This window comes from Lolium perenne, chromosome 4 (assembly GCF_019359855.2).
Source record: "Lolium perenne isolate Kyuss_39 chromosome 4, Kyuss_2.0, whole genome shotgun sequence".
In the NCBI taxonomy this organism is placed as follows: domain Eukaryota; kingdom Viridiplantae; phylum Streptophyta; class Magnoliopsida; order Poales; family Poaceae; genus Lolium; species Lolium perenne.
The window spans coordinates 285,210,062-285,221,598 of NC_067247.2; the positions used below are offsets into that span (position 1 = coordinate 285,210,062).

At 44.3% G+C, this 11,537-nt stretch overlaps 1 protein-coding gene and 1 long non-coding RNA gene across 3 annotated transcripts; one reads left to right on the forward strand and one right to left on the reverse strand.

Moving 5' to 3' along the window:
• The first annotated feature begins 710 nt into the window (after positions 1 to 710).
• On the forward strand, positions 711 to 10,765 carry LOC127295632 (uncharacterized). Of its 2 annotated transcripts, none has more exons than XM_051325599.2 (4): positions 711 to 1,050; positions 1,171 to 1,305; positions 9,500 to 9,761; positions 9,874 to 10,765. In XM_051325599.2, exons 1-4 carry the CDS (start codon positions 785 to 787, stop codon positions 10,168 to 10,170), a joined length of 960 nt encoding a protein of 319 aa, XP_051181559.1. In that variant the 5' UTR covers positions 711 to 784; the 3' UTR covers positions 10,171 to 10,765. The 2 variants fall into 2 exon arrangements, with proteins under 2 accessions (XP_051181559.1, XP_051181560.1); XM_051325600.1 differs by having other exon boundaries at positions 1,177 to 1,305.
• Positions 5,676 to 6,213, reverse strand: LOC139839138 (uncharacterized). The gene is made up of 2 exons (XR_011756831.1): positions 6,121 to 6,213; positions 5,676 to 6,013 (listed from the first exon to the last, which is right to left on the reverse strand). It is a non-coding gene; the product is annotated as an uncharacterized lncRNA (long non-coding RNA).
• Positions 10,766 to 11,537: the final 772 nt, after the last annotated feature.

The window sequence follows — 11,537 nt, forward strand, 5'->3', positions numbered from 1 at the left end:
ATGGTGGTGCGAATAAGTCCGTTCCGGTTCTCCCCACGCCGAGGCTGGTCTTTGGAGCAGTTTCGGCGAGCCGGTGGCGGGTGGTTCTCCTGGTGCGGTCGCCGGTGCGAAGGCGGCGGTCGACTGAGGGAGCTTTTGTCCCCTGCCCTCTTCTTCGTCGGCGTTGAGCTCCTCCTGGCTCGACGGCGGAGGTGCTGGGGGTGCGCCGGTGTGGGCTCGGAGCTTGCCGACGAGCTTCGCTGGTGCGTGTACAGGAGTCTTCGTCAACAGCGGTCTCCCAAGTTGCTGCGTGGGCTGATGCAGGTCGGGGTGGTGGCTTGTGCTATCGGCCCTCTCCTGACCGCCGGAGTGGACCGGGGTGTGTCCCCCGCCGATGTGGCTTCATCCTTCTTCAGATCCCGGCGTTCGCGTCGGGTGGATACTGCGGCGACTTCTGCGAGGCGTGGTCCTCTAAAGGTTCGCTCCGGCGACCTTGCTGCGGCCAGTGAAGGTTTCGCCTCTCCGTCCGGCGAGGTGGAGCTGTTGAAGATGGCGGCGGCCGATCTCAGAGGAGCCCGAGGGCTTGATTGCTTTTCCTCTTTGTTTCTAGGGTTCTTTTTGCAATTTGGGGACTGCTGTCCCAGTGTCTGGTTGGTTCCTGTATTCTCTTGTTTCCTTACTTAATATATTCAGATATTTGGTCTCAAAAAAAAAAAAAAAAAAAAAAGTTTGCAAATCACATGGGCCTCGTAGGTGTACTGTTTTCTGAACTGCTGTGGCCTGTGGCTCTGTAATTTGTCCCCATATGTCCCATGTCCGGCCCGTGACTCGCCGCCGAGGAAAAATTCAGAACTACCACCAGCCCGTTCGTCTCTCTCAGTCCGCTCAAACTATGAAGAACCTCGCAGCAGCGATCATGGTGGCGAAGCCCACGGCCAATCCAATCTCTCGAGCGATCCCCATAGATGCAGAGCCCATGGCGGAGAGGAATCCCATCAACTGCTACCCTGATGAGCTTCCAGATGATCCTTGTCCCACACAGGGCCTCTGCGAGAGGTCGCCGGTGCTCAGGTGATAGCGATTCCACGGAAGTTGTCGAGAACATCTTGATATTTATTGATTACCTCCGTTTTTCTTGTTTGATCTATGCCGGATTTTCCCTATCCCTGATACGACTGTATTTTTTTGAAGCCCTAGATCGGAATCGACCCCGGCGCCCAGAGTTAGTGAATCATCAGCAATATCTGAGAAGGGGCAATCTGGAGGGGACAAAAACGAGATTGATAGTCACGGTTCCGCCATACCCCAGATCGGATGGAAGACCAGGTATCTTTGGAACTTTGGTTGATGATTTTTGGGGAAACCGGCATTATGTTAGCCTGCATTATTTTGTAGCATGCATTAGATTTGCCAAAATTACTTCCACGGGTTCGCTATGAACAAGAAAATCTGATCGTTAGATGTGAAGCTACCGCCATAGACCACACCATTGCTGGGCCTGAATTTATTCATTTATTAAGGTCTGAGAGTCTCTCTCTGCTAACTATCACCATTCTCCGCGAGGTAATCGTCTACTAGGTTGGACATTGCTCCTGTATGTAGCTTTACTCTGCAATGCCTGACAGTATATGTGCAAATTTGCATCCACTTGCACTGTGATGTGTTTTTCAATTTGAGCGTTTTGTTATCTCTGGGGAGTGGGCCAGCCTGCCAGAACCGCTTGAATTTTTTTTTAAAAAAAAGGTTTGAGCGCAACAGTTTGGGAAATCTAGTTGCAGACACACAAATAATAATGTGGTTCAACCTGTCAGAATCAGAAATGTTTGTTTGAGAAATGTAGTTCACTTCGAATGGACAGGATGCCTATTAAGTCATAAATAACCAAGTCTTTTCCATGACTGGTGGCAAGTGGAAACCAACATTTTTATCTACATTTAGCCTGATAGGTTGATACTGTTGGATCCAGCAGGATCAACTAGCTCTAGTTTGAGCCACAAAAGAATAAGATCAGAAATACCTTGGTCTGAAGATGATGCCATGCCTCCTCTTGTTTAATTGCTCACACCAGGATGGAGCAATTTGTGCTAGGTTCTTCCTAGTGCTTTAGTGCTAGCCTGATCGGTGGCTTGTTCTTGAGAGAGAGTGTGTAAGAGAGAAGGCAGAGAGCAGCAGCCGTCTTCAACCTCTCCTCTTCTAGGTCATTTGACCCCTTTTATATGTTTAGCACTATGCACTAGGGGAACCAGCACCGTTGGATCAAAATCGATGTCTCCGATCAAGACAACACATAAGGATAGGTGGCCATTTACTGTAGCACCGCCCTACTGTAGCACCGTCCTACTGTAGCAACCCAAAAAGATCTGACCTAGGAGAGCAGCCTAGATCACCAAAATATCCAACATTCTCCCCCTTGATCGTAAGGCTGATCATTATAAGCTCATTTTTTCAACAAAATAATGCACTAGGACGAAAAGATTATAATGGTCTGTTAGGTACCATTTAATCTAGTGACTATAGCACATTACTTCATATCAAAATGAACCTCTTTAATTTATGAGCTCCATAAACTTTATTCACATCATATATTAACTTAATTTACATAATTCTTTACATAAACATCATAAACATTACAGACTCATCTTTTGATAAAATGGTACACCAAGACAATAGGTTACAACAGTCAATTAAATGCTTGCTAAACCAAGTGACTATGGTTCCCATCCGATCTCAAAATGAGCCCCTTTTGGGGAGATGGTGCCATAATAGTTCCAACTTCTCCAGAGTTAAAAGCTTTCAACCAAACCCATGCCGGCAACATGCTCTCTAAATACGTTTGGGTGGTAAGCCTTTCGTGAGCGGATCCGCTAACATAAATTTAGTACTAATGTACTTGATATCTATTGTTTGATCCTGGATTCTATCTTTCACAACAAGATACTTGATGTCAATAAATTTGCCACCGCACTTGACTTGTTGTTACTCGCATAGATCATGCGGGTTGATTATCGCAGTATAGAGTGAGAGGCCTGGAAATGCTGTCAATCACTCTTAGTTCCGAGATAAAATTCTTCAACCATACCGCCTGCCCGGTAGCCTCATAACATGCTACAAATTCTGCTGCATTGTCGACGATGCGATGACGGTTTGCTTTGAGCTTTTCCATGATATAGCTCCTTTTGCAAGGGTAAAGATATAACCCGATGTGGATTTCTTAGTATCAACACACCCCGCAAAATCAACATCTGAATAACCTTTGCTTTCGAGGTTATCAGATTTCTCATAAGTAAGCATGAGGCTTTTAGTACCTTGCAAATAACGCAAGACCTTTTTAGCAGCCTTCCAGTTGATCCGGACACTGGATTGGTGATATCGCCAAGCATCCCGGTCACAAAAGCTAAATCGGGCGAGTGCACACTTGTGCATACATAATGCTCCCAACAATTGAGGCATAAGGAATTGACTTCATCTGCTTGATTCATAATTATTTCTTGGGCCTTCGGAAAGTCCCAAATTTATCGCCCTTAACAATAGGAGCAAAGTAGGTGAGCACTTATACATATTGTACTTTTTCGCACCTTTTCAATGTATGCTCTCCGAGATAGCCCCAAGATCCCTCTGGATCTATCCCGGTGAATTTCAATTCCTAAAACATAAGTTGCTTCACCGAGATCTTTCATATCGAACTTTGAAGACAGGAATCTCTTGGTCTCCATCAACATATTTTTATCACTGCTGGCCAAGAATATGTCATCAACATATAATATCAGGAAGATAAAATTACTCCCCTTGAACTTAACATAAACACAATTGTCCTTCTTATTTTCCTTAAAGCCAAATTTCTTTATGACTTGATCAAATTTGAGATACCACTCTCTTGATGCTTGTTTCAAACCATAGATGGATTTCTTCAGATGACATCCTAAATGTTTATTTTCTTCCACAACAAAACCTTCCGGTTGTGCCATGTATACATCTTCATGTAAGTCACCATTTAGAAATGCCGTTTTGACATCCATCTGTTGTAGCTCTAAATCATAATGAGCCACAAGTGCCATAATTATTCTGAATGAATCCTTCGAAGAGACGGGTGAAAAAGTTTCATTATAATCAATCCCTTCTCTTTGAGTGAATCCTTTTGCCACAAGCCTTGCTTTAAACCTTTCGATATCACCCTTGGAGTCACGTTTGGTCTTATAGACCCATTTGCATCCAACCTGTCTTGGCTCCTTCAGGGATTTCTACTAAATCCCATACATCATTAGTGCTCATGGACTTCATTTCATCTTTCATAGCATCAAGCCATTTAGATGAATATTCACTTTGCATAGCCTCCTTAAATGAGGTGGGATCATTATCTAGCACTGGCTCATTTGTATCCTCACTCATGTAGGTGAGATAATCATCAGAATAGCAGGGCTTTCTAGCCCGTCGTGACCTTCTAAGAGGCTCATTATTCGGCACATTAATAACGAGTTTGAGACTGCTGATTATTTTCAATAAGAGCATCATTAGATGTGACATACGGAACGATCGCCGGTGTATCGGCGGGTGTTGCATTAGCAGCACGTTGCCTTCTTGAATACACTCGTAATTCTGTCCTTGGTCCTTTTGTTGTCCAGTTATGTGAGCACCATCGGCTACGGAGCTGAAACTTGAGGTGCAATTTCGGTATGTACTGGAAACAGCGGCTCTTGGATTACGGTGCATCGGGACATATTCCTGTTTTCCTCCAAGACTATTTCTCTGGGAGTCATGCTCCCCCTCATCATATCACTTTCCAAGAACACAGCGTGTCTTGTTTCAACAAATTTCGTTGCCTGATTTGGACAATAAAATCGATATGCTTTAGATTTGTCAGGATAACCAATAAAATGGCAACTGACTGTCTTGGGGTCTAATTTTCCCATCACTGGATTAAAAATCCTTGCTTCAGCAGGACAGCCCCATACATGAAAATAATTCAGGGTTGGCTTTTTCCCAGTCCATAATTCATATGGTGTTTTGGGCACCGATTTACTGGGACCCTGTTAAGAATATGTGCTGCTGTTTTAAGGGCTTCCATCCATAAATTCACCGGTAAAGTGGAGTGGCTTAACATACTCCGCACCATATCCATAAGTGTGCGGTTTCTTCTTTCAGCCACCCCGTTTTGCTGAGGTTCACCCGTCTTGAGTATCTGGCGGCAATGCCATTTTCTGTAGAATTTTGCAAATGGTCCAGGAATTTGACCATAAGTTGCATGTCTGCCGTAGTATTCACCACCACGATCAGATCTTACAACTTTAATTCTTTTATTACATTGATTTTCAACTTCAGCTTTGAAAATCTTGAACTTGTTTAATGCTTCTGATTTTTCTTTGATTTGATAAATATATCCATAACAGGAGAAATCATCAGTGAACGTTATGAATGAATTATAACCGTCCACCGATCTCACATTAAACGGACCACATATATCCGTATGAATTAATTCCAAAACTCCCGTGCTTCGGTTTGCACCTTTCTTAATTTTCTTGGCATATTTTCCTTTGATGCAGTCGATACAATGATCAACATCCGCATCCGAAAAATCAAGAGAAGGAAGAACTTGATCTTTAATGAGACGCTCAATCCTCCCCCTCGAAATATGGCCTAAACGATAGTGCCATAATTTCGAAGAAGTCTCATTATCATTACGTTTGCGTTTGGTACCGACATTTATATTTGAGGTAGAACCCACATTATTTATATCATCACAAAGGGAAATTACATAAAGTTTGTCGTGTCGACAGGCAAGGCCAACATTATTATTGTCATACATAATTATACACTGCTTATTCCCAAAGTGACACTCATAACTATCATCATCTAAACATGAGACGGAAACTAAATTCCGTTTCATCGAGGGTACATAAAGAACATTATTTAGCTGAAGCTTAAAACCGCCATGAAGTGTAAGAGTGAAGTCTCCAATCGCCTCGGCATAAGCTTCAACACCATTAGCAACTCTAATTGTTCTTTCCCCTCTTTTTAGGGTCTTCCTCATATTGAATCCCTGCAACGAATTTACAACATGAATTGTTGCACCTGAATCAATCCACCAAGTATTGGTGGCATAATTAACATAAAGGGATTCTTCAACAACAGTAATTGTGTCGGTACCTCTTTCTTTGAGCCATCTCTTGAAGCCAAAACAATCCTTTCGCCTATGCCCACCTTTTCCACAAAAGTGGCAAGCATTGGAATTATTTCCTTGACATTAGGCGCTTTTTCCGGCTTCTTTCTTTGTGAACCTTTTGAGGATTGGCCTTTTTCCTTGAACTTATAAGGCTTGGGCTTCACATATTCATTCACAAATTTTCTATACTTCTTCTTTTGTGAATGACCAAACTGATTAACATGATCAATTCTCGACCTTAAGCCTTTCTTCTTCTTGCACATATCGCGCCATCATTTCATCAATCTCCCATTTAACATCCATCGCATTATAGTTGATCATAAATGGATCAAATTGGGGAGGCAAAGATGACATAATAAAATGGACGAGGAAACCATTAGAGATTTCCATCTCCATTGACTTTAGTTTGGCGGCCATGTTGCACTTTTTCATAATATGCTCTCGAAGACTTCCAGTGGGATCATATTTTTCATCAATTAGCCTTCTGATAAGACTTGTTGCATAAACTTTAGAAGACCCTTTAAATTGATGCTCAATTTTTGCAAAGTACCCTTTTGCTTGTCTCACAATCAGGAAGGGCTCCCCTCATACTGTGTAATGGAGCCCTTTATCATCAGAAGGCACTAGCGATTAGAGTCATCCCTCTTAGCCGGAATAATGTCATTGTCCTTCTTGAGGGCTTCATAATTTTCATTATTTTCTTTAGGCACCTCGGAGGATCATTAAGGAGAGCATAATCAATATTGAGTAAGGCCATAGTGATCTCAAGCTTCTCCTTCCACGTGACATAATTGCTTGCCATTTATTTGTTCGATGCCATTTAGCATTCCAAAGAATATTAGAGACATTAGTTGCTGCAAAAGAAAAATTCAAAATGCTTTAGTAAGCATCATCATAATCATCATTAAATTTTATTGATCAAATTCAAATCAGCTTTGGCCAGAGATGAAAATGAACAACAAAATTTTGTGGACAAATATTCATCAATTAGCTTTGGCCAAATTGATAAATAGAAGCCACACATTAATGATCCTCATTCATTATTTTCTTTTACCGACCGGTTCACATCGACTTTGGCCGAAGTGAAACAGACCAATAAAAGAATTTTGCAGTTAAAATGCCCGTCAAACAACTTTGGTCAGAATGACAAGGCATAAAACCACACTTTATTTGAGGATCCATAAACTTTATTTTGTAGCGAAAGCATTATCACATAATAATTATAGTGATGAAAATCACCATAATTCATTAATCATAAACAAACTTAATAATAAATGTAATAACAACATGTAAATTAACTAGGCATGGTAATTAAAAAAAAATGTGTCCTAAAATAGACATAATAAATTTATGCAGGAAAAATCAGCCTGAAAATAATTATTTCAGCCCCAATTTTTTTTTTTTTATATTGCATAATAATTCTGCTGAACTGGGCCGAAATTGGCCCAGCCCGCATGTTGCTCCCACGATCCCCTCTTGGGCCACGGCCCATTTGCAACATGCCAGGACGACCTGAACCGTCGGATGCAATCCGACGGCCAGAACGACCGCACTGAACAAAACCAGCGCGTCGTCGCCCGGCTCCCTCGAAACCCTAGCCCCGTTTCTTTTCTCCTCTCCTCTCCCGACGGCGATGACGGCGTCGTTAGCGCGACGGCGACGGCGACGAGCACCGCGCGACAGAGAGGAGGGCTTCGGCGTCGTCCAGTTCCTTTCGCCGGAGTTGCGTGCAGCTTTGGCCAGCGCGCAGCTCTGTCGAGCGGTTCCGAGCGGCGCCCTGCGCGAGGCGAACGAGCGCGTGCGGGCGTCCCGCGCGACGGCGTCGATGGCGGCGCAAGTCCGGCACCGCGGCGGCCTTCAACGGCGACGAGCGCGCGAGGAAGGAGCGCCGGGGTCCGGTGCGGTGGACGGCAGGTCCTCTCGGGTGTGTGCCCGAGCAGAACCGCCATCATAAAATGGTGGCACCGGCGCCGCCGTGGCCAGCGACGGCGACGACACCCATAAGGTAAGTTTCCACCGCCATGATTCTTAAATTAGGGTTAGGGTTCCGAAAATTTGGGGAATTTCATAATTTAGGATTGATTATGGCATCAAATCAATCCATCCCCACTTCAATTCATACTTAACCGAAACCATGAGCATCAAAACAGGGGAAATTTTCATCACTTTAGGGTTTCGGATTGGGGAAAATCATCTTAAGAATCACGTTATAGGTTTCCCCTTAAATCTTTAGCATAAACCAAAACCACAAGCTTTATTGCAGGAGGGAAACACATAATTGCTTAAATTAGAGTCTCGGATTTGGGAAAAACATCAAGATTTATGCAAAATTTGCTTCTTTCCCCATCAATTTGTTACATAACCGAAACTCTTGATCCAAATTAGGGGTAAAAACATAGGAATTTCTGTTCTAGGGTTTCTAGAAATAGGGGATTTTCAGTTGTTGCATCAGACCCCCTTTTACTTAACTTCATAATTGAAACCCTTGAGCCTCAAAAGATTTGTTAGGGCCAGAAAAAAGATCAAGCCAAAAAAAGGAAGAATAGCTTGATACTTAACATAAACTTGATAAATCAAGCATGAACTTGAGCATAAGAGGGCTCAAACTTAAGAGCTAGGTGCTCTGATACCATTGTTGGATCCAGCAGGATCAACTAGCTCTAGTTTGAGCCACAAAAGAATAAGATCAGAAATACCTTGGTCTGAAGATGATGCCATGCCTCCTCTTGTTTAATTGCTCACACCAGGATGGAGCAATTTGTGCTAGGTTCTTCCTAGTGCTTTAGTGCTAGCCTGATCGGTGGCTTGTTCTTGAGAGAGAGTGTGTAAGAGAGAAGGCAGAGAGCAGCAGCCGTCTTCAACCTCTCCTCTTCTAGGTCATTTGACCCCTTTTATATGTTTAGCACTATGCACTAGGGGAACCAGCACCGTTGGATCAAAATCGATGTCTCCGATCAAGACAACACATAAGGATAGGTGGCCATTTACTGTAGCACCGCCCTACTGTAGCACCGTCCTACTGTAGCAACCCAAAAAGATCTGACCTAGGAGAGCAGCCTAGATCACCAAAATATCCAACAGATACTACATTTCGTTAACATAAGCCGATGGAACTAGAAGAAAAAAAACACACATGGTTAAAGACATTAGAGCGCTTAGTTAATATGTACATAACTTTATAGGAGAAGCATAGGAAATCATAAACCATAATGTGCAAGTCCTGTGTTACCTTTGCAAGCATTGATGTATGATTTTATTTTTGCTTTCTTGTTGAGACGACAACTACAACATTAGTTTTATCTCCTTTCGGAAAAAATTGCATAGAGTTCAGAAGCATGACTTTTTTTGTATGAATCTCCACAGGAAGAAGGCATTGTCCGGTCCTGACTCTAGGTCATCGCCTAGTAGCATAAGTGCGGTGGATGCTTGTATAATGAAAGCAGAAGGTAACAGAGGTCTGGACATTTTTGCTCCTGTTGTCGGTATGACCTTTGATTCATGCCAGGAAGCATATGATCTGTACAACCTGTTTTCCTGGGAGCATGGCTTTGGCATACGTCACAGTCGTTCGCGGATTAATACAAACGGATATAGGCTGATGCATGATCTTGTTTGTCAATGTGAGGTATGATACATGAATTGAGTATTTGAGTTTTTGCATGATCTTGTCTCCCGGTGTAGATATGTCACAACACGCCATGAGAAATGCTAATTTTTTCTTATTAATAAACCCTCAGGGTAAGAGTGAGAAGGAAAATTCCTCGACATGCAAAACTGATTGCAAAGCGAAGGTCCGCCTGTTGCGCACAGATGACCACGGGTGGTATGTCAGTATGTTTCTGAATGATCATAACCATCCTATGTCGTCTCGTTGCGATGAAAAACGACAGTGGAACTCTCGTTGCGCGGCGAAGCAACAGCAGCTGCCGATGACTGAAAAGTGGAGGAGTGAGGCATGCATCTGCACACACGTGAGTAGAACGAGACAAATCCAGATATGTCAACCCCTACACTACAGTGCCCTATGGACCTAGCTGATTATTAGAGGGGAAGAGGCCGGAGGCTGCTAATCACCTGCATGCGTCGGAGCCGCTCACCCATCTCCAGCAAAAACGAACGATGAAGATACACGTGCGCTTTTTCGTGGCCGACCAAGTGCCGGACGAAGAAGAGGAGGAGAAAGACGACCCCCAATGCCCGTTTGATCAGGTCGACCATGTCGACGGCAAGATAATGGATGAGGAGGAGGAGGGGGACGACGAGGAGGACCACGACTACTTCACATCAAACGCATTCTACGCAGAGTGCAAAGCACGCCACGAGGCGCGATTCCTGGATCACGGCGCCGATGCGACGGCGGTGGCCGACGAACTGACGGACGAAGAGGATGATGACGTGTACTCCCCATTTGATTGCGCGTTCCTCGATGAGTGCAAAGCCTGGCACGAGGAGGAATTCGAGGAGCTGCTTGCTGAGATGATGATATAGTGTATGAGCCTACCTATCGAGGCGAGCTGTTTTTGGCCTGTGTCGAGGTGTTCGATCTCTTAATTTGTTAAGAAACGTATGTTTGGTTCTGGCAACAAATTAACTTGCAATCTATGAATGTGTTCTCTACTTCTCTGCCCATCGCAAACAAATCTTCTTGACTTTCCCTGACACGAGGCTAGTAGATACATATATATATTATAACCTATATAAAAGTTAACCCCCTATGCTGAAATTTTAACAGTTTGGGTACTGTAGATGGTCATTCTTATCCAATTAATGTTGACGCGTCAGCCATTTTTACTGTAGGTTGGCGATGGGAATTATCGATCCTCACGGCTGAGTTTTCCTTGCTCTTTTTCTTTCCGTGTGAAACCTGCACTAACCGGAAGCTCTGGGTAATCATCTTTTATCCTATCCTGCACTAACCGGAAGCTCTGGGTAATCATCTTTTATCCTATCCGGTTGCTCAAGCCGGCGATTTACACAAAAATAACCCAAAACTGAAAGAAAAGCACAGACTGACCCCCCGGCGAAACTATTTCACGGATCTAACCCTTTTGTGTGGCGTCCCCCTCACGGGCGCCACACATGCCCATGTGGCGCCCCTGGCCCTGGCGCCACACACCCATCCGACGTGGCCCGTCGACGCTGAGCTGGTGACCCCGATCCGACGTGGCAGCACGAGTGGCGCCGCTCTCGCCGGCGCCACACTTTGAAAGTGTGGCGCCCGTGGCAAGGGCGCCACACATCCACTTAAGTTTGGCCGCGCGCGCCCAGCCCAGCCCGACCAGTTCTTTCTTTCTCTTCTTCGCTCGGTCCAAGAACAGGAGGCGGCCGGCTCTCTCTCTCCCTCCCTCTCCCCCCCACCAAATCCACCACCAAATCGTCAGATCTGTCCGTGGAGATCGTT

Bases quoted from the DNA above. Each gene is read 5' to 3' on its own strand.
- LOC127295632 (XM_051325599.2), top strand. From the start codon at position 785: ATGTCCCATGTCCGGCCCGTGACTCGCCGCCGAGGAAAAATTCAGAAC. The intron at 1,051-1,170 runs GTGATAGCGATT...ATTTTTTTGAAG, and splicing joins GAGAGGTCGCCGGTGCTCAG to CCCTAGATCGGAATCGACCC. The intron at 1,306-9,499 runs GTATCTTTGGAA...GAATCTCCACAG, and splicing joins CAGATCGGATGGAAGACCAG to GAAGAAGGCATTGTCCGGTC.